Source organism: Perca fluviatilis, chromosome 7 (genome assembly GCF_010015445.1).
Source record: "Perca fluviatilis chromosome 7, GENO_Pfluv_1.0, whole genome shotgun sequence".
Lineage (NCBI taxonomy): Eukaryota > Metazoa > Chordata > Actinopteri > Perciformes > Percidae > Perca > Perca fluviatilis.
Window position 1 is genome coordinate 4,794,764 of NC_053118.1, and position 22,833 is coordinate 4,817,596.

The 22,833-nt window shown below is 41.9% G+C and overlaps 1 protein-coding gene and 1 long non-coding RNA gene across 3 annotated transcripts in view; one reads left to right on the top strand and one right to left on the bottom strand.

Moving 5' to 3' along the window:
- Positions 1-22,833, bottom strand: part of LOC120562618 — a 51,736-nt gene that overhangs the window by 19,826 nt on the left and 9,077 nt on the right. The window lies entirely within an intron of this gene.
- Positions 15,625-22,833, top strand: part of LOC120562617 (low-density lipoprotein receptor class A domain-containing protein 4-like) — an 81,670-nt gene continuing 74,461 nt past the window's right edge. For both annotated transcript variants that reach the window (XM_039806420.1, XM_039806421.1), the window contains exon 1: positions 15,625-16,037. In XM_039806420.1, the coding sequence (XP_039662354.1) occupies positions 15,944-16,037 (94 nt within the window). In that variant the 5' untranslated portion in view covers positions 15,625-15,943. The remainder of the gene's footprint in view (positions 16,038-22,833) is intronic.

Here is a 22,833-nt window from a genome sequence, read left to right on the forward strand (position 1 = left end):
TGCTTGTTGCTGAGATAGGCTAATAAACTCGAGGTTAGGACGACAAACAAACACACAGCCACAGATCCTTGCTGCCAGTTGCTGCACGAGCATGTGCCCTGAGTCCTGCCTGTCAACATTGGTCCACGGCGCACGACACGTGCTCTCGCTCCCATTTCTTTACTATTGGGAGTTCTCCTACGGATACTTGCATCAGTTTAGCATAAATCTTGGACACTAATCCTCTCACAGGAGAATCAACAAGCCCTTTAATGATTGGGTGTGTCTCAAGACTGTTCCCCCATGGCACTTCGTAACATTTTAGGGCTGATCTTAAGCGAAGATAAAGGAAGAAGGATGATAAAACTGCTGCCGTTGTTGGAAGGTTTTTGGCTTCTTCTATTACATGGAATAATCTGCGTATATTGTCAGCAGCGTGACGCTTTGGTATAAACCCTGATTGGTCGGGGTGGACTAGCTTCTCAATAAAGCCTTCTAGGCATAGTGTATGAATAGAGCTTAATATCAGTCCCAATGAAGCTGATGGGCCTGTAGTTTGAGCACTCCGTAGGATCTTTGTCATTTTTGTGTATGACCGAAACCGTTGGTTTGTTGATGAAAGGTTAGAGGTGTTAAACATTCAAATGAAAAACAACATTCTCAGTAGCCTAACCCATTTCACACACACAGGCAGACATGCACACACACAGACAGACAAACAAACAAACACAGACACACACATGCAAAACGGCAGGAACAGACGGAGTGGAGAGAATTGCAAATCAAGAAGAGGAAAGAAAACACTGAAAAACATCAAGAGACACTAGTTAGCTTGGAGAAGATCTAAGTGGAATAACGAAGCTGAAGAGGTGTAGCTACACTATGCCACTTTTCCTGTCTAACAGTAGTGGTTTAGAACAAACGTGCTAGTGTGCCTGGCTAAAGTTGGAGCTATTGGACTGGACAGGACGACAGCGTGTTTCCCTGCTGAAGAGGACTTTGCCGTAGCTGGTGACTGGTTTTCGTGTTTGAGCTGTGTTTCTTGGACTAACAGCTAACTGTAAGTTGGATTTCTGTGTGTTTGCTTCACTGACAATAACGTCTTGCTGCATGTCCACATGAGCTACCATCTGGCCCGCAATTATTATTATTTTTTTCTCTCGCCGTGTGTGGAGGTGGGTAGGTGTGTGTTAACACAGTGGTTTAATAGGGTTTGAGTAAGTTTTACATTGGAACTCCTGTAAGGAGGAATAATTGTGTGTAGCTGGAGTGTTTTAAGTGGAAACTGATAGAGAAACTGGTAAAGGGGTAGTTGTGTGTAATATCATTTGAAGAAATATTGCAGTTAGCATATTTGAAAGGTGTGATTTGTGTTGTGTTTTTTTTGTTATTCAATCTAACGGCTAAATATTATTTGTACATTTAAGTTATTGTTCAGTAAACAATACCTTTTTTGTTAAAGAACTGTCTGGGGTCAGTTATTCCAATACAGCACAATAGATTTGCTGGTTAAAAGTAGGGTGGTATATGACTAATCCAAAATAGGGAAACCTTAATAGCTACCTTAACAAAATGAACCCAAACACTTCATCATTCCAGTGTAAAGTTACATATTGCAGCTTGGGCATTGCACTTGACAATGCAAGTTTGTCAAGTGTCATCCTGTATGGCTTTAATAGAAAAATGTTTTTTGATGCATCGTGGAATCGAATCGCTGACCTGATAATCGTAATCGAATCAGTAGATCAGTGAAGATTCACAACCTCTAGTTGAGATACCTCTGCCTGTGGTGCCGTTAATAGCAGCTCTGGATTTGCTTTGTTTTAATTTCAGAGCAAGCAATTTGCTTGGTTTGCAACCATTAAAATAGTAATTTTGCCTCACTCTGTGCATGATATATGACATATGAATTCAGCTCTCCTTCATAGCAAATCATTTAGCTCTGCTCGATTTGTGACTAAAAGAGTATGTGTAGATTTAGAAAAACACGTCTTTAGAGACTGCTCTAACAATTTACAACGTTCTTCCAACTCCGCAATCCTTGCCTCTCTCTTTTTCTTCAAATTGACCGCAAAGGAAGATGTGAAATCTCTAATAAATCCTTTAGTGGCTTGCCAAATGTACGCCGGGTCCGAAACTGAGTCAGTATTGATTGATATAAACTCTGCCAGCTTGGCTCTAAATTCTGTATCAAAAGCTGTGTTTTGGAGAAGGGAATTGTTAAATTTCCATCTCCTAGATCTTTCTACTAACATATCACAATGGAATGTGGTTATCAGTGCATTGTGATCACACAGAATTGCTGGTTCTATTGCTATCGTGTGGAACATTGCCTTGAGCTCACTGGAGCACAAAATATAATCAGTGCGAGAGTGGGTGAGGTGACGTGTGGAAAAGAAGTTGTAATCCTTGCTAGTAGGATTGTGCATCCTCAATATACAGTATCTGTAAGATGGTGGGATTCCACAACTGCTTTAAACATGTCCGATATGCGTTTTTGGGCTTTTGTGTGATTGACCCCTGATCTATCCTGATTTAAATATATTATTGCATTCATGTCTCCCCCTATAATTAGTGAATATTCATTGAGAGAGAGCAATTCATTGGTTAGGCGTGGGAAGAAACTTTCATCACATGTAGCCGGTGCATATACCGAGACAAAGGCTATTTCCCTACTCCTTATCGTGGTACATATATAAGATATCCTGCCTGAAGAGTCTTTACTGCTTTTGTCCACGGTAAGTGCGGATTTCCGTGACAGCAACATGATGGAGCCCTTGGTTTTGGTGTCGTCACTAGATAAGGCAGCAACCTTAAAGTATTTATTTTGTAGACAATTTACATCTCTTTTACGTAAATGTGACTCTTGTATAAGCGCCACGTCTATGTTTTTCCTTCTTAAATAGTCCAGGAATTTAGCTCGTTTGATCGGCCCGTTTAGCCCCCTGATGTTAACTGAAAGGATTGAAAGCTCAGCCATCTTCAAAATGTACACGCATACGTGTCTCGAATATAGTACCGGATTTTACTGACAAATCTTTAGCAAAGGGTGAACTGTTAGCTCTGAGCAGGGTGTGACAAAAACATAGAAAGTAAAATAAATCCCCTAACCCTCTGAGACCACAGACCCCCTCCCCTATTTGTAAGATCCACATCAAACGCAGTTTGCGCAAAACTCCAGCTCAAAACTACACCTCCTGTCTTAAGTCACAGGTTAATTGAAACAGGTCTACTGCATTTTTATGTTAAACATGAACAATATAATAACACCTTAGAACAATTTCTGGACTAAGCTGTGTGAAAAACAGAACAATCTAGTTGGAGCAATAAACAGATTATGAGCTGAACAGACTGTATCCCTCATGTTCTTTCAGTCTAGCTTAAATGTTAACAAACAAAGACTGTAAACTGACCAGCCAGCATTTATCATGTATTTTCAGTCTGGTTAAGTGTCCTTTTAAAGATTAGTTACGAAACTTACATAGCGCATCCTCAGGATTCATCATGTTCCCTTTTTTTCAGCCTAAAAAAAGTGTCCACAAAATAGATTGTAGACTGAGTAGCCATCATTCATCATTTCTTCAACGGTTGGTTCCAAAACTTACACACAGCGTCCTCCAGTCAAGCTCGGTACAGTGACCTAAATACCGTTAGTCCACAGGTGCTGAGTCCTCCAGTCACGGCCACGGCATCGAATGCAAAGTCCCACCACCGCCCTCCGGTCTGTGCATGTAGCGCGTCATCCTCCTCTTCTAATTCCAGCCAGAAAACACCCGGCTCTGCGGCTGCAGTGAAGGAGAACTCTCTTCCCCCCGCGTGTCGCTCCCAGGGCAGCGCAGCAGATGAACGAGTCCGAGTTGCGTTCAGCGTGCAGCTCATGTTGTATCCCTTCAGGAATCCGAAGCTGCTGGATCGTGAATGTGACGCAGTCAGATTGGTCCAGCTCACATACCATGATTTCCTGCATTTCAGGTTCTGCCCCGATGTGTTGCTGCGGGGCATTAATTTCGGCCAGCACTCCCTTCACTGCGCGAAGATCACTGATTTAAGCACACTTAGCTGCTTCTCCAAGACCCGGTCGATTAATTCCTCCAAATTAAAGAAGGTGTTCACATTAGCCACCACTCCATTAGCAGCCGACATACTAACAAATTTCTCCAAACGAGTAGACAGTCCAGGCGACAACGAGACCCGCTCTTTCGTGTCTGCAGGCGTTTCACTGTGTCACCGTGACAACAGTTATTTAATGAAATACGGAGGCGAGTGTCGGAGCTCAGTCTCTTGCAACCACAGCGGGTGCTGGTCACGTGCTTCCGTGGACTGTTTTTTTTAAGACACTGCACTTTGTCCTTCTGTCCAAACTTCCGTCAGCGCTGGAGACAGCCGACCTTCTCGTCCAACATGTATTTAGACTCCATGGCATCCCCCAGGACATTGTATCTGACCGAGGCCCGCAGTTTTCGTCCAGGGTCTGGAAGGCTTTTTGTCAGGTGTTGGTGGCTTCAGCCAGACTCTCATCGGGTTACCACCCACAGACTAACGGTCAGACGGAGCGGGCCAACCAGAACCTTGTGTCGGCTCTCCAGTGCGTGTCTGCTTGCCATCCCGCCTCTTAATTCACCCATCTCCCCTGGGTGGAAAATGCCCACAACTCCCTTGTCTGCTCATCTAGTGGACTGTCACATTGTATGGCTTATTTGGGTTTTCAACCTCCCCTCTTTCCTGTCCAGGAGAATGAGGTTGCTGTCCTCTCAGTTCAGGACCATTGACGAGGAGGCACCTTCACACAATACAAGTCAATGGAGAACGGAGAGTTCTTATCTCTACAGTGGGAGAGGGACTAAATGTGCTTTGTCACTACTTTATATATACATCTTTTGATTTCATGTTTGAGGAATAAGTGTGTTTCTCTGTGTGTGTGTGTGTGTGTGTGTGTGTGTGTGTGTGTGTGTGTGTGTGTGTGTGTGTGTATGTATGTGTGTGACTATTTGCTCTTAAAAGCAGGAGGCTGGAGGCTGTAACCTGCACTATCCACACTCTGTAATCATTGCTGTTTATGACTGACACACATTTATAGCTGCTGTGTGTCTCACTGGCTGTGTGATTATTGTCTGTTTCGAGGCTCTTATCAGTGTTGTAATGGACATAGCTGACGGACACACACACACACACACACACACACACACACACACACCATGGGCCTGACACACAAACACAACTTCACCCTCCCTGCCTCTCTCAATCACTTTTCTGTCTCTTTTTCACTTTTTTCTTGTCCTCTCTCAGCTGTGCTCTGTCCTTCCTCTGGCGGTGGTGGAGCGCCAGCTTTCTGGCGGTGCTCACTCCGCCGAGCCGTGTGCCAGTTTAGGAGATTGGCATTAAAGTCAGACATGAGCTCATCGCCTCAACTGGGCAGACAGCCCATTACAATGCTCAGCAGGGCCCTACCGCAGGGGTGAAAAGAGCTCAATACCTGCTGATTATCTACTCTTTCTCTCTGGCTGTGTCCCTCTCCCTGACTCACTTGCTTTTGCTTTCACTCTATTTCCTCTTCTTTCCTTCTCCTTTTTTTTTCTCCTCTCTGCTCTTCTTTCTTTTTTCTCTTCTCTCCTCATTTCTTCTTCTCTTGTCTTCTCTTCATGTATTCATTCACTCAGTCAAGTATCCTCTACCTCAGGCTTTGTCTCTCTTTTTTGAACGGTCTTATTTAATCTGTCTTTCTCTTATTCAAACCTAAACTTAGACACACACACACACTGTATATTTGTCTGTCTGCCATCTTCCTTTCTTTTTCTCTTTTTCCCTCTGTCTCTTAAATACAATTTTTTTCAGTATGTGCTGTGGTGTCATTGCAGTGGTGTCTGCTGCAGTAAGAGAGGTAGGGAGGGGTGTTTTTTTAAAATGACAGGGGTGGAAGCGAGGTGTGTGTGTGTATGTGTGTGGAGACCAGACAGCTGGTACACCTGTGTGGACAGGATATGACACAGCAATGCAGCTGAGACAAGTGCAACATGCAGCAGATATAATGTGGTATGACATTTATTTAACGCAACTCTCTGCTCTGCAATCTGACTGGCTTGAGTGGCCTTTCTGTTACTTAGTGCTCCGCTGAAGACGCCAAGCTCTTTCTCTTGTTCTCCAGCTTTGTCAGCTGGTGAGATGCATTGCACTTAATTCATGAATCCAATTCAGCCTTGGTATAAAGGCTGAGTCATATCCATCTTTTGTTCGGACATTTGGAATTGCTTTCAGTAATACTGACTCCACATAGAAGTCACGGGGTGTTTTGAGTTATTAGTCCTACTGAAAATGTTATGTCAGACTAAACAAAGGAAACTAGCACCTTGGTATAACTCCCAAACTCGCAAATTAAAACAAACCTCACGAAAACTTGAAAGTAAATGGCGTTCCACCAAGCTGGAAGAATCTTGTTTAGATTGGCAAGACAGTCTGAAAACATATAGGAAGGCCCTCAGAAATGCCAGATCAGACTATTAATCATCACTAATAGAAGAAAATAAGAAGAACCCAAGGTTTCTTTTCTGCACTGTAGCCAGGCTTTCAGAGAGCCACGGCTCTATTGAGCCATCTATTCCTATAGCTCTGAGTAGTGACGACTTTATGAGCTTCTTTAATAATATAATTCTAACAATTAGAGATAAACTTCATCACCACTTGCCCTCAACTTCTAACAGTTCACCTTTAAACGCATGACCGCTAGAAAGAACGACAAGACCTGACATATACTTTGACTGCTTTTATCCTATAGACCTGCAACAATTCATTTTAAAGGTCTCTTCAGCTAAGCCATCTACCTGTCTCTTAGACACCGTTCGAATGAGGCTACTTAAAGATGCGTTACCTGTGGTTAACAGTTCATTATTAGATATGATCAATATGTCTTTATTAACAGGTTATGTACCGCAGTCATTTAAATTAGCTGTGATAAAACCTCTTCTGAAAAAACCCATCTCCCCTTTCTCTCCAAGATCCTTGAGAAGCTAGTCGCTAATCAGTTATGTGATTTTCTACATAGGAAAAGTTTATTTGAGGACTTTCAGTCAGGATTTAGAATGCATCATAGCACAGAGACGGCACTGGTGAAAATTACTAACGACCTTCTAACTGCTTCAGACAAAGGACTTGTCTCCGTACTTGTCTTACTAGATCTTAGTGCTGCATTCAATACTATTGACCATACCATCCTGTTACAGAGACTGGAACATTTAGTTGGCATTAAAGGAATTGCTCTAAGCTGGTTTAAGTCCTATTTCTCTGATCGATCTCAATTTGTTAATGTTAACGATGAATTCTCCAGGCACGCTAAAGTAAGCCATGGCGTTCCACAAGGCTCAGTGCTTAGACCAATTCTATTCTCCTTCCTCTAGGCAACATTATTAGGAAACACTCAATTAACTTTCACTGTTATGCGGATGACACCCAATTATACCTATCAATCAAACCAGATGAAACCAGTCAGTTAGTTAAACTTCAAGCATGCATTAAAGATATAAAATCATTAATGACCTACAATTTTCCGATGTTAAACTCTGAAGTTATTGTGCTGGGCCCTAAACACCTCCAAACCTCTGGATGGTGTTGCCCTGGCCTCCAGCACTACTGTCAGAAATCTAGGAGTTATTTTTGATCAGGATATATCCTTTAATGCCCACTTAAAACAAACCTCAAGAACAGCATTTTTTCACCTTCATAACATTGCCAAAATTAGGCACATTCTGTCTAAAAACGATGCTGAAAAACTAGTCCATGCATTTGTTACTTCCAGGCTGGACTACTGTAACTCCTTACTATCAGGTTGCTCAAATAAGTCCCTTAAGACTCTCCAGCTGATCCAGAATGCTGCAGTGCGTGTTCTGACAACAACTAAGAAAAGTCATCATATTTCTCCTGTATATGTATAGCTTCTCTGCATTGGCTTCCTGTAAAACCCAGGACTGATTTTTAAAATCCTTCTCTTGACCTACAAAGCTCTAAATGATCAAGCACCATCATATCTTGAAGAGCTCATAGTACCTTATTGTCCTACTAGAGCACTGTGCTCCCAGAATGCAAAGCTACTTGTGGTTCCTAGAGTCTCTAAAAGTAGAATGGGAGCCAGAGCCTTCAGCTATCAGGCTCCTCTCCTGTGGAACCAGCTCTCGGTCTGTGTTCGGGAGGAAGACACCGTCACCACATTTAAGAGTAATCTTAAAACTCTCCTCTTTGATAAAGCTTATAGTTAGGGAGTGAGGAGTTGCAGCGTTCACCTAGACCGGCGGGGGAGGGTGTATATCTTCAGACACAGCACCCCTTCTCTTCTCTGCTTCTCTTCATAGTTGTCAGATTCATCTACCAATCCTTATAGAACTGGCTCAGGTTTGCCTTGCACCAGCTCTTAATTATGCTGTTATAGTTTTAGACTGCTGGGGGACTTCCTTCCTTTGACACACTGAGCTCCTCTCTCCTCTCTCTTTTCATCTGTGTGCATCCATGTCCCAGAAATGCTTGTTACTAACCTAGCTCTGGGGAGCTTATTTCCCGGAGCCCTTATGTTTTTTGTCGCCCAGCAGTTTTCCTTGGATTAGGGTGGCACCTAAATCATGGTTGCAGTTGTCGCCGTGGTCCTGCTCCGTGCCCTGCTATGCCCTGCTTCACCCTGCTATGCTCTGCACTGCCCTGCCCTGCTACGTCCTGCTACATCCTGTAACGCCCTGCAGTGCCCTGCTACCCCATGAACTACTACAACTACTATTTCTAGTCATAGTTCCATTATCTTTATTGTGACTATTATTGCCACTGTTCATCACACCCCCAACCGACATCGTCAGACACCGCCTACCAAGAGCCTGGGTCTCTCCGAGGTTTCTCCCTAAAAGGAAGTTTTCCTTACCGCCCAAGGTTTCTCCCTAAAAGGAAGTTTTTCCTCGCCAGTGTTGCACTAAATGCTTGCTCTTGGGGGAATTACTGGAATTGTTGGGTCTTTGTAAATTATAGAGTGTGGTCTAGACCTACTCTATCTGTAAAGTGTCTTGAGATAACTCCTGTTATGATTTGATACTATAAATAAAATTGAATTGAATTGAAAATGGATCATCGTCATGCGCAATTGCTTTCTTCACACAGGTTCCATGATAGAGGCTGCACCCACAGGAGGATTTTTTTGGGGATAAACATGCATTAGAGATGCAGGATAGAAACAGTTTTACTGGAGTTTATCCACTGGCTATAAGTGCATTGTGTAGATTCAAAGTGTTGTAGGTAATTTCTCGTGCTTGGTGTTTATTAAACATTTATACATCTGGCTGCAGGGATTTGCTCACATTCAATGGAAAATTTCAGTCGCTGCCATGAACATTAAAAGTTCACAATCAGCCATGATACATAACAAATTCGTTTTTTAGTCTTTATTGATTTTTACACTTACACGATAATGTTATTGTGTAGTACAATACATTAAAGCATTTTTTTCCACATATTTATACCCCGTCCGAGCACACAAAATAATTTCTCTTGACATTTATTTTACTAAGAGATAAAGTTAATTAAAAAGCAAACTATATAGTTTTTTGGACTATACATCTGTCCATTGCACACAGTGCTTAAATTAAAGCTATTTTGTATATATTTGTCTCTGATACTGTAATTATTGTTTATTCTTATTAATGTTTAATATGTTTGTTTGTGTATGTATACACCAATTCTCAAGGAAAATTCCACGTAAGATAACTGTGCCCATTACTGTGGCAATAAACTCCTTTCTGATTCTGAGACGGAGACCCTCCTTTTTAGGTGGTCTCAGTTCGGTTGTTTGGACTGCAACAGAGCTCGTTTGGAAAACAAACCAAACTAAATAGGCAAACACACTTGAGTTAAATTGAGCCACACAGTTAGTTAGTTAGTTAGTTAGTTAGTTAGTTAGTTTGGGTCAAGTCAACATTTTCCATAATGCAACAGTGTCTTTTACTAAACCCTCCCTGCCTTCTAAATGCTGTAGTTTGTAATGTAGGGTTTCTGTTAAAGATGTTTAGTCTTAAACCCAATCCTGATGACATTAGGGTTAATTTGTCAAACTTTGGAAAGTGTCCTCACTAGCCACACAAGACATCATACAACTGTTTTTACAATCTGACTTGGACTTCTCCTGACAAGTAAACTGAACTTCAGATAAGAACAGATATGATTGTATGCTGCGGCATTAAGATTTCCTGGACTAGGAAATCTGCTATATTTAGCTTTGTATGTGCTTTCCTTTTCAAACTGCACACTATGATTCAAATGACATTTCTGCTCAGTATGAATTTAGAAATACTCCCAGCCTTGCAGTTTCTTTGCAAGGACAGAGCACATCTCTATATAAACTGTAGGATGGGACTTTCATTTTCCCTGAGTCCTAGTTCCCTGAGTACGATTGTAGTTTCTGATGAAGATGACTCGTAATTGATTCAAAGGTTAAACCTGTGCCCGGGAGCGGCTTTGGTTTTCACAAGTAATGGAGTGATTAAGAAGAGACTTAAGGGGACTGAAGCAGACACCAGAGAAGTGGAAAAGTTTTTTCAGTCAATGTTTGGGATGAGGCCTAAAACAAAGCTTTTCCAAGCTGAGCCACAAGATGGCGTTATGAAATAGTCTGTCTCTCTCAGCACCACACAAGTTCAGACAAAGAGGTTGCTCTGGAGAAAAGGGTTTGTTTTTTTAGAGAGGGGAGGGATGGAACTATCTTCCACTGAGGCCTTTACTGTGCTGCTTTTTTCAGTATCAGCCTGATTACATACATGATGTGTCCATGGTCTCATCACAAACAAAATCTCAACTAAACTTTTAAGCATATGTGGCTGATAAGAAACTACGTGAGTGAAAGTTTTTCTTTTTTATCTTTCTTAGTCATCTATATGGTGAAAAAAATACATTAAACCTTTTTTAACTTTATCTTTAAATATGTGATACACACAACAACAGGCTTATCAAGGCTTCAAGTGTGGAGTGGTAATGTCATCGGTATGGTTGTGTGCAGACACATGGTGGTGGTGTTTCCTTTCCTGCTTGCATTTAATATGAAAATATATATTTTTAGATCTTTTAGACATAACATGAACATGCCATGCTTTGAATCAAATGGTCACAAAACAACAGCAACACAGAGTGAACTCCTGAATAAGCATGAAACCCATATGTAAGCAGGAAAGCCATATGCAAAGTTCCTTAAATAGACTCATACACATGTGCAGAGCGTGATAAACCTATCAACCTAAGGTTAGTATTCCTCAAATACAAGATGAGACAGATGTTTCCAGAGAGACACAGAGAGGCTATGCGTGCAGTGTGTGTGTGTGTGTGTGTGTGTGTGTGTTTGCAGACTGCAGTCATGGGGGATGGTAGGCGAGCTGCTAGACTAGAGTGCATTAGGTATTCAGCCGTGCCTAGTATTTATCTGTCTGCTGGCTGTCTAGTCTGGTCTGGCCTGTTAGTGGTGTCACCCTGCGTGCTCCCCAGGGACTAAATTGACGCTCCAGACAGACTGTGCGTGTGTCTGAGTGTGTGTAAGTGTTATTTGGTGGTGGTGGGGTGTTTGTGAGTGGAAAGAGGTGGGTTGCAAAAGCGAGAATTGATGTGTGTCTAAGTCTGTCTGTATATGAGAGCTTGTCTGGGATGTGCATGCATGTCTGGAGTGTGTTTTATGTGAGGACATTAGAATGACCTCACATCAAGGCAGAAAAAAACTCCTCAGTGTCTCAATTGATAATGCTGCTTTAGTTGTCAAGACAGCAGCATCTCTCAATCATGACAGCAGCCAGGCATTTGTAAATTGCATCAGGGTCATGCAACTATTTTTTCTTCGCTTTCATAAGTGTCAGTTCGCTCATGGAGGAGTGTGGAAGCCGTTAAAGAAAATATTTTTGTATGATTGGATATAGAACTTGGCTAGTGATGCGGCACTTGATGCACAACATCTGTTGAAGGTCTTTGATTTTAACGTTTACTTATTTTCTTTCACAGAGGTCCATTTTATTGTCTTTGGTTACTGGTGTTTCCCCCCCCCTCTAGGGCAGGCATTTCCCAAACAGTTTTCAGTCAATGTGATGAGTTTTTTTTACTTTCATGATTTGCTGCAGAAGTGGACTGCTGGAAAGCATGCCTCTAATCAAACAATCATCCCAGTATTATTTACTCTTTGTCCGCTGCACAGATTAAGTAAAAATCTAACTATACCTGCTTGTTGGAGGGCCACCTAAAAACTCTTCAATTACCTCTTATGGCCCCCAGATGAGAGTTTGGGAACCTGCTGGTCAACAGTGTTGGGCAAGTTACTTCTACTTACTAGTTACTGTCATTTGAGAATAATTAGTTATATTACAATATTACTGTCTCTGAATTGTAATGCTTTACAATACTTTTGCATTACTTTTGAGTTACTTTCACCAAAATAACAGCGGAAATTTGACTTGGCAGGTAGGTTGTGAATTTCACCACTGGATCAATAAAGTCTCATTTTTATCCACGTTATAATATTTTGTATAATTAATATGAATATGCAAATTAACTAAAGCTATACAAATAGAGAAGTAAAACGTACAATAGGCAAGTAGGAGAAAATACTCAATTAAAAGTACCTTAGAGTTGTACTGAAGTATGGCATAGTTACTTTCCACGGCTGATAAAATGCAATGATATTTATATGTACATTAATTCCCGACATGTTTCTATCTGTCAGCAGCTCGGACACACTGCTGTCCGCGCTGACGTACCGTCACTTGTTGGGACACAGATGTTGTCCGTACCGTCTCTGCAGAGGTATCAAGTAACTAAGTACAAATACTTCGTTACCTTACTTAAGTAGACATTTTGGGTATCTATACATTACAGGAGTAATTATTTTACAGCATACTTTTTACTTCTACTCCTTACATTTTCACGCAGTTTCACGCGGATTTCGTGCCTTATTTAGGTGCCACTTAAATGCCTGCGCTTCTCTCTGATGCTCCGAAAACGGACGTTAGAGGGAACTGAAACATCGCCGCACGGGACGCTAGTTAACACTACAGTTGGCAGCAGGTAACTTTAGCCTACAGTTAGCTAGCAGCTGGAGTAAACACGGTTAAAATGCTGACAGCTAAACGGTGTAAAAGTGTGTCTGTATTTCACTGGAGAGGATTGTAACACCAGACTGTAGCTGCCGTTGTCTGAAAAACACAGAAGACATGTCACCTTTTTCAGCCCTTCTGAGTTTGCACATATGATTTTAATATAACATTATTATAGTCATTATGGCCCTTAGAAAAAGTTTTGGGGTTAAGCTTTTGTCCTTAATGCATTTTTCCCTCTTACATCAGGGGTCTTCAACGTTTTTTAAGCCAAGGACCCCTTAACTTAAAGTGAGATGTAGCAGGGACCCCCTACTACATATTATATGAAATTAAGTTGCATATTAAACTGGGCCTACAATAACTGTTAGGGCAACCTAAAGACTTCTTACATACCCTTTTTTCATAAGCTATTAAAATATTAATTGTTGGCATGATTGTATAAATCATATTTTAATGTTACATATGTGGCACAGTGAATCTAGGATTAACTATATCTGTGGGCTGATATCTTAGTGACTACCTTACCTATAGGCCAGTAAGCCTATCATCAGTGGGAATTTATATTTGCTAATAATATGTTGGAATTATGTTAAGGCATTTTAATTATTTATTTTTTTAAAGACTCAAAAATTTACAATAATTTGGAGGCCCCCCTGCAATGACTCTGAGGACCCCGTTGAAGACCTCTACCTTACATTACTTTTACTTTTATACTTTAAGTAGTTTTGAAACCAGTACTTTTACACTTTTACTTAAGTAAAAAGCTTGAGTTGATACTTCAACTTCTACAAAAGTCTTTTCAAACCCTAGTATCTACTTGTAATGAATGTGAATACTTTTGACACCTCTGCGTCTCTGGTTCTGGCTCTGATCGCGGCAACAGTGATGGGACAGCTCGCTTCAACGCAGCGTAATAACTCCTGAAAATAATGTCCATCTCGCAAATGTAGCCTATCTGTCTCTGCAGTCATCTCAACCATCGAATTTTTATTTTTTTCCTGTGAAGAAGTGTTTGGTGTTGGTGAATTAAAAAAAAAAAAAAACACCACTAAATGTTGCGTTAAAATGCGTTGTAACTCGCGTTACTGAGATTGTAACGGGTATAATATTACAGAAATGTAATTAGTAATGCGTTATATTACTGTGTTACAGCAAAAAGGAATACATTACTGTAATTGCGTTACTTTTGTAATGCGTTACTCCCAACACTGCTGGTCAAGAGTGGCTTTCAGAATCTCTCTTTAATTTGAACAGGCTAGTTTATTTATAGACTGCAGGTAGTCCTGTGCTAGAGTGTGTTTATGTCTGTGCGTTGGTTCAGGGGGTTGCACTGTTGGTTAGATTCAGAGGGGATATTTGGGCTGGAGGGGAGGATGGGGAGGGTAGGGGGGTCTTCTCTTCTGCACATGTGCCCCTCAACCACAAGACTGGCGCAGAGGGTCACCTCAAGGTTAGCCCCTTCAAAGATCTGTCTCCACTGGCTGCGGTTCACCGTAACAAGGGAGTGAAACTCGAAGCACTCTCCCCACCCTACCCAAATAACACACCAGACCGACTAGTCCTGGCCTTGCCTCCCCCTCTCCTCTTCAGCCATAACCACGACCCAGCCGTCTGCTAGTTTTCTGAGTCAGGTCAGCGGGTGGGGGTGGGGGCTGCAACCCAGACACCCCCCCCCACACACACACACACACACACACACACAACGCCTGCCCCATCCCTACTCTGTTGCTGCCTTCAAGTCCTCCTCGCACAGCTCTATATTCTAGTTGCGAATATGTAGGCCACATTTAGGTCCTTTTGGTGAGAAATATGTGTACAGTAGTTTTACTTTGGTGAACTGCTTAACTGTAAAATTCAAATGCCATAATTTATTCTGCATGACAGTTAAAATTATAAATTAAAGTAGATGACTCCAAACCATGGTGTTATCCAATATTCATTTCAGTATTTTTGCTGCTTAAAGCAAAGACTTCCGACTTAACTATTAAGATAGTAGTCTGCTAAACAGGTGCAGCACTCTCAGCTGTATACATTGTGGCATCACAATACCCAATGAATGCATTCTGCAGCTAATATATGCAAGGGTGTTCATGAATATTAAATACTGACACCACACAGCACAACACCAAGTATGACTGAAACAGGGGTCCCTGCATAAACAAAAATGATCTTTTACGTATTTAAAAAGTAGGCTACTTATCACCACCACAAGAGTGTTTAAGTAAGACATTTTTTATCTATAATTTGCATTATTGCAAATTATGAACATATAATGTCGTTGAGTCAGATCATGTGCTGAGCCTAAACACATTTACTAAACACTAAACACATGGCATTTGATTATATTTTTGGCTTAGAATCGTGGTATTTCAGTCCGCTCCTGAAGGCAACACATCTCTTTTCCCCTGTCTGTCTTTCCTCTGGAGCCCTCTGATTGGATGGAGTGGCAGTCTGTCAGTTTGTGGGCGAGGCGTGGGCGTGAGCCTGCTGTGTGTGTGTGTGTGCGTGTGTGTGTGTGTGTGTGTGTGTGTGTGTGTGTGTGTGTGTGTGTGTGTGTGTGTGTTCTGCTCTAGTAGAGGAAGGACAGGCTGCTCTGAGCGGCGGAGGAAGGAACGGGAAAACATACAATGCGTTAGCCACGGGCAATGGCTTGCCCCCAAATCTCCTTCTAATTCACTATCCGAGCCGTTCCGAGACAAATATGGCGTGAGAGAAACCGTGGAAAATAAGTGCGAAACTGTCGGGAGTTACTCGTAGCGGCGGACCCTGCTGCAGCTGACTGGAAGTTTTTTTTTTTTTTTTTTTTTTTTTTTTTCAGTCGTGGGGCCCCGACGGTGGCGGCGGCTCTCTCCCCGGAGCGGTGTCCCGGTCTGCCCAGCCCCATGCAAAACCTAACGGCCCCTGGCGGCCCCGGCAACTCCAATGTCACCTGCTCCTGCAACTGCTCTGCTTCCCAGCCACAGGGAATGGAGATATGTGAGTAACATTTGTTGCGTTTCTCCTCACGGTAAAACATCTACCAAGAGACTTCAGTGCCCTCTCCGTTGTATGTGTACTCTCCAGTGTAGCAACAGAAAAACAATAAATCAGACGAATTATTAATCCAAGACGTTCAACCAATTCTGCTGTTAACTCGCTATCGACCGTTTCCTCTCACTGATATTCTTTATAGTAGTCTATAATACTTCTATAGGGACTAACAGTCGGCTATGGCTAATAGTAACTTTATGGTGACCAGAGTACTTACTGGTGTTTATAATATCTTGTATTGTCTTCGTTTGACTTAAAGTTTGTACCACACAATATTGAGTTTATAGTGTTTTGGTTATATCAAACTTCATGATATGGCTAAGCTTTTAGTAGCCATTAACATTACATAGACATGCTGTAACGTTAGTACTCAACAGTTAGCTTACAGTGGAAAAACATGTCATATTCATATAGCATTAGCATTGTACATACTTATATTTTAATTCTTGATATGTAATAAAGATTTACTGTAGTTGCTTAACGATAAGTCTTCTACTGTGAGTTTTCCTTTACTGTTTCTTCTTACTTTAAGTTATCTGCTTTACATTTCATGGACGTTTTCTGCCATAGGGGTTGGTTTTATATTAGATTTAGCCTTATAGGCCTGCTGAGCTGTGCATATGCGCTGATGGATCACCACAGAGGGTTAAATAGTTTGCCTGTCAGCATAGACAGGAAATGCTGGAATGGTATGTTATGTCTGTCTGCCTTCTGAGCAGCCCAGAGAGAAACTATCATTATCAGCTCTGCCCTAACACTGCTGCCTGCTAGATCCACTGCAGATGTTCCTCTTATGACTGAACCACAGACAGACAGACAGACAGACAGATGGGTAGCAATGCAGAGGACAGCCAGACAGTGTACATATCCAGTCTGACAGATCTGCAGACAGACAGAAGAAATAACAAGAGGATGCACCTAGCAGACATGCAGGTAGATTTATAACCAGATATCTGGACAAGTACCGACAGAGATGTAGATAGACACATCCCAAGCTAGACAGACAGACATACTGACAGACAGACAAGCTACAGACGGATGGACAGAATTACAGTCATGTGTAATTTCCACCAGGGCCGAGGCCAGGCCTGGGCAAAGTGAGGTGAACGCAGGATATTAGATGTAGATTTGGCAGCTAAGCGTGGTTGCGCTGCTGCCACATTGTAACCAAGAAGTGTGTGTGTGTGTGTGTGTGTGTGTGTGTGTGTGTGTGTGTGTGTGTGTGTGTGTGTGTGTGTGTGTGTGTGTGTGTGTGTGTGTGTGTGTGTGTGTGTGTGTGTGTGTGTGTGTGTGTGTGTGTGTTTGTCCAGCAGACGGACTGGTGTTCTACCATTCGTTTTCTGTGGCATCATCGTGTTGCCAGCCAGGAAAAACGCATAGTAAGGCATGAACTGGTGCATTCACAGACACACTGATAACAGCAGAGAGAGTGTAATTAGAAAAGCCAGTATAACTGCCTAAAACTTCCAAACTGAGCAGAAAAGCAGAGCTGCAAAACAAAGTCAAATAACTGTGTTGATTGATACTTGCAGCATATTTAACAGCATAGTATATTAACGATTATGCATGCGACTGACTGTGTTTGGTACTAAATAAATGCTGGCCTGGTATTTTTTATGTATTTCTGAACATCTCACTAGTTGGAGGGAGCCTCTGTTCACAAGTGGTTTGAAATAGCTGTGTCCTACTGTAGTGGTCGTCTGGTTTGAAAAGAGCTCTTGTTTGTCGGCTGTGTTGTCATGCAGACTCGGCAAGGCTGAATAATGTAGCTCATGCTTTGATGATTTCTCTGGCTGAAGAAAAGAGCTACAGTCTGCCTTTTTTTTTTTAAAAGCGAAGCAGGCGGTCTCACTAGTAGGTTTCCTCTTTAGTCAGACGAGGAGGAAAATTGAAAGGGACTACGAACATAGAAGGATCACAGTGCAAACAGTGTGTCATGGCCAGGAATCGAACCCCATGCTTACACACTGGGAATGTTGTTGCTGTGCTTGGATTCATTGTGTAGTACAGTTATCTCATATCACAGGTATGGTATTATAAAGTCCTGAGGTTAAACAGCACAGCTTCATAAAAGACTTGCTGTATGTGTGCACATTCTTTAGCTTAAACCTACTGTTAGCAGTCCCAGAAAATACTCTTTTTCTGTTAACATTTTAACCCACAGTGATAAGAACTATCATTCATCTAATTGCAAATTAAATTTTATAGAAAGTTAGATTTCTGCGTAAAGGTATAGTCCATGCAGGGTGACACCATGGCAGGTCATCTGCCAACATTTTCAACTCTTAATGTCGCGTTGACATTGAGCCAACATTCACGTTGCTTTGATTGTGTGAGTTGATTGCCAGAATTTGATCGTGTGAGTTTGATTGCCAGAGTTTGATCGTGTGAGTTTGATTGCGAGATCATATTGGGATCATTGCAGTTTAATTGCGTTACTTGTGCTACTCGCGCCACCTGCCGCTGGAGAGCTGTGGGCACCAACAGCGTTTCTTTTTGTCATCAATATGGCCAAAATAACCACTATTGCTGCTTTGTACCTGTTGTAGAAGTCACAGATACATTGAAAAATCAAACGGCGTCCTGTCTAGATTAATAATATCATCTGGAGGAGCAAAAAGCATGGTAATTTTCACTTCTACTCCAGGAAGTAAACATATAAACATATGACTGCCACTTCCAGCCCTACTTGAGGTACAGGTTTAGTTTAGGGATGGGCATGATTACTCGCCGATCGATAATTGATTATTAAGAATTTCGTCGATCACGTTAATTTGTTATCGATTACACTAATGCTGGTTGCGTTGCGTAGTGTGAGTCTTGAAGCAATTAAATTAATTTCACAGTGTTGCAGCAATTAAACATTTTACCACTCAGGGGCAATATTTGACTCCATACTCAGTTACCTGGCTGCGAGTTTCCGTTTTGATTTCAAAAGTTATCATGAAGAGGACACGGCGAAGTGTGGCGTGGGGACCATTTAGATTTATTAATTTTTTTGAATGACTTAGTTCACTGCAAACACTGAGATGCCGTGTATAAGTACAACACGGCCACGACTCAAATGATGTAGCCTACCACTAAACAAAGTGCATTCGACCCTGGTTAATGTTGGTGGCGACCGCGGTGCATCCTGCTCTGTCTCAACCTAGCATAAACTCGCCGTTAGCATGGAGGAGCTGCGATGCACAACGAGCAGAGAAAATTACCCAAGGGATCTGCAAGTTCATTGAGATGGATATTGGAACCAGCATATCACATTTCGTCACGACGTACCATCCCCAGACTGGTAGAAACTCACTACGAAGAACGGAATAATGTTCCCTGGGCTGGCCAAGTTAGCGCGGAGGTACCTGTGCATCCCGGCAACACGGCTGTTTTCGGCGGCTGGACTGACGGGCACCAGGTAGTGGTCGCGTCTGACCCCAGATCATGTCAACTTGCTTATCTTTCTCAACAAACATCAGTAGACTGGTGCAGAAATTGTATGTGAGTTAGCCTACTGGTTATTTTTTATTAGGCTTTGTCCGTGCCTTGGATAGTTTTGAGTTACATTTTGACAAAACCTGTCACATCTAAGTATTATGTTTTTGGTTAAGTTATTATTTAATATGATTCTTTTTATTTATTATTTTGGAACAAACAGGGTCTCTGTTTACACCGGCTCGCAGCTGCAGGTTCTGCTGCTTCAGAGCACCGCACCACAGTGCATATATCTATAATCTATATCTATATCTATAACCTCCAGTTTAACTTCCACAAGTTGTTCTTCTTGTAATTAAGATCTCATTGAGGAAAAACACGCTGTATTTTTGTATTTTCATTGCATTTTTAATTTATAAAAAGTTAAATAAATAATGAATTTTAAAGTGCCCATATTATGAAAAAATCACTTTTTCTGGGATTTGGGGTGTTCTTTTGTGTCTCTGGTGCTTCCACACACATACAAACTTTGAAAAAAATCCATCCATGCTGTTTTGAGTGAGATACAGTTTCTGAATGTGTCCTGCCTTCAGTCTCCTAGTGAGCTGTTCAAAATCGGCTCGGGCTGTGACGTCACAGTCCGAAATGAGCTGGCTAACCACAACCGTTAGCTCCTTAGCATGCTAACCGTTAGCATTAGCATGCTAACGCTAATGCTAACGCTAGCATGCTATGTCGTTCTCAATAGCAAAACACTGCTACAACACACAGAAGTTCACCATAATCTACAAAAGAACTACTTACATGTGTGCCCTCATTTAGAAGTCTCCCAACTAATCCTGCCTTGTAACTGACCAAAGTTGGAGAAACAGGCTTTCTTTTACTGTCTCTAGAGTTAGCTAGCTGACATGATCTACATCTGAACTACTGAGCATGTGCGAGTGCAATCAAAGATAGTACAGAAGAAGAAGATGAAAAGAGGTCTCACTCTGTAGCTAAAACAGAAACCAGGTGAAAAGAGGATCTGCAGCAGTGAGAGAGAGCTGTGCAGTACAACAAAAATATGGTGTTTTTTGAAAATTAAACCATGTAAACCTATTCTGGTACAACCTTAAAGGAATATTTCACCGCTGGAAAGCTGAATATATCTTTAAATTGTGTCACTTATGTAGTAGAAATGTGAAAAAAAAACTGAAATTGGTGCCTTCTAGGCCGAGAAAAGCCAGAAAATGTGTTTTTGTCTTATATGGATGAAAAACACCAAATCCCAGAATGCACCTGCTTCGCTGCTTTGAGTCCACTCCCAAGCCACGCCTACCGCTTGACAGACAGACAGAGGCATTCAACTCAACTCAAGCGTGTTTTATTATCATTTCAACCATATACAGGAAACAACGTTTCATCGTGACTCAAGTGATGTTACACATTTAACATATATAAAAATGACATTTGAAACATTTAGTGCACACACATTATATCTCCGTCAAGTTCAGCTAACGCATACTAGCATTAGCGCTTGGTGGGCTGTAAACACCGAGTATAAACACAGCCGTGAATTAGCGTGCAATGTAGAATGGTCGGCATTTAACAGTCACAAACTCCACCAGCAGTTAGCTGTTAAGATACAAATCACCACATTGCTGCACCACTCCGCGTTAACACAGCCCACCTTACCCGGCGACAGAGCATCTCTAGCTCGGAGGGCTAGCAGGCCTGGTAGCTGGACAGTCCGGTACACTATTCAGGCATGTTTCCACAACAACAAAAACACAGCAGTCTCTGAACACACATTGGGAGTTTCGTTGAAGTTGGATGTAGTCCAGTTTGTGGTCTAAATGAGCGGACACTTGCAAGCAGGATCCGTAAAGTTCAGCTAACGCATACTAGCATTGGTGTAGCTAAACACAGAGTATAAACACAGCCGTGAATTAGCGTGGAATGTCGAATGGTCGGCATTTAACAGTCACAAGCTCCACCAGCAGTTAGCAGTAGCTAGTTGGATTTCATTTCTACACCAGTCCGTTTAACACAGTCCACTTCCACGGGCCGGCGAGAGCAGCCTGGTAGCTGGATAGTCCCGATGCCGGTACACTGTTGTTCATGCACGTTTCCACAAAAACAAAAACACAGCAGTCACTGAACTCACGTTGGGAGTTTCGTTGAAGGAGGATGTAGTCCAGCTTGTTGTTTAATGAGCAGACACTTGCAAGCAGGATGGCTGGGACAGGTGGACAGCTAGCGTTAGCTTTCCACCTAGCCGATGAGGATGTCCCCTAGCCGGCTAGCGGCATTGAGCGACACAGCTGGTCTCCGGAGCGAAAGCTCACGTAGTGTGCCGAGTATTGCGTCTGTAATAACGTTTCCTCCATATTCTCCGATCTGTACCGATGTATCCCGGTGGTACACACGTCCGATAGTTTGAATGCAGATAATTGTTGTAAATGTTTTCTGCTGAAAACCGAGAGCCTGTTTAGCAAAGAGTCAAGATGGCTGACAGTCGTTTTCATTCGGAATACCTCGGCCAGACTCGGCAGTCCAACCCCCTGTGGGCGTGTTGAAAACATGCGGAAGTAGATCCTACTACTGGCTGTAGTCCTTGCCTCTGGCCCAAAAATCTTCCAATGATGCAAAAATCGTCATTTTACGTCATCGGAAGATTTTTTCCAGACCCCCGAATGCAGAGATCTCTCGTCTCAGGGGGACATGAGGGAGGGAAGCATGGTCATTCAGAAATACTATCGGGTTTCTACTGATACAAAGCTGAATGCTAAATCGGTGAAGTATCCCTTTAAAATACAGTTATGAACCTGAAAATGAGCATAATATGGGCGCTTTAATATAAAAATCGATCATTAATTCTCCCGACGATCAACTTAGAAAATGTAATCGAATGCCCATCCCTAGTTTAGTTGTATTTTAATTGCAATAAATGGATAAACAAATGATGCCAAAATAACATCATAATGGCGATTATTAAAAAGTGTAAATTCATACTTTATCAGGTCTGTCTGCAAGACGAGTGGGCAAACAACTTACCAGGTAATCCAACTTCCCTGTGTACTTTTCCCCAAGAATGCTCCTTTTTTCGTACAGTCTCTGTACAAATTGTTTTATTTATTTTATTTTACCTTTTATTTAACCAGGAACGACTCATTGAGATTAAAAATGTCTTTTCAAAAGTGTCCTGGCCAAGACAGGCAGCAGCACAACCACACATACACACAAACACAAAATACACTAAAAACATAAAACAACAAATCAGAAAATCCCTCTAAGTCAACCACAATCCTAAACCCATCAGGCAAAACATCTACAGCCA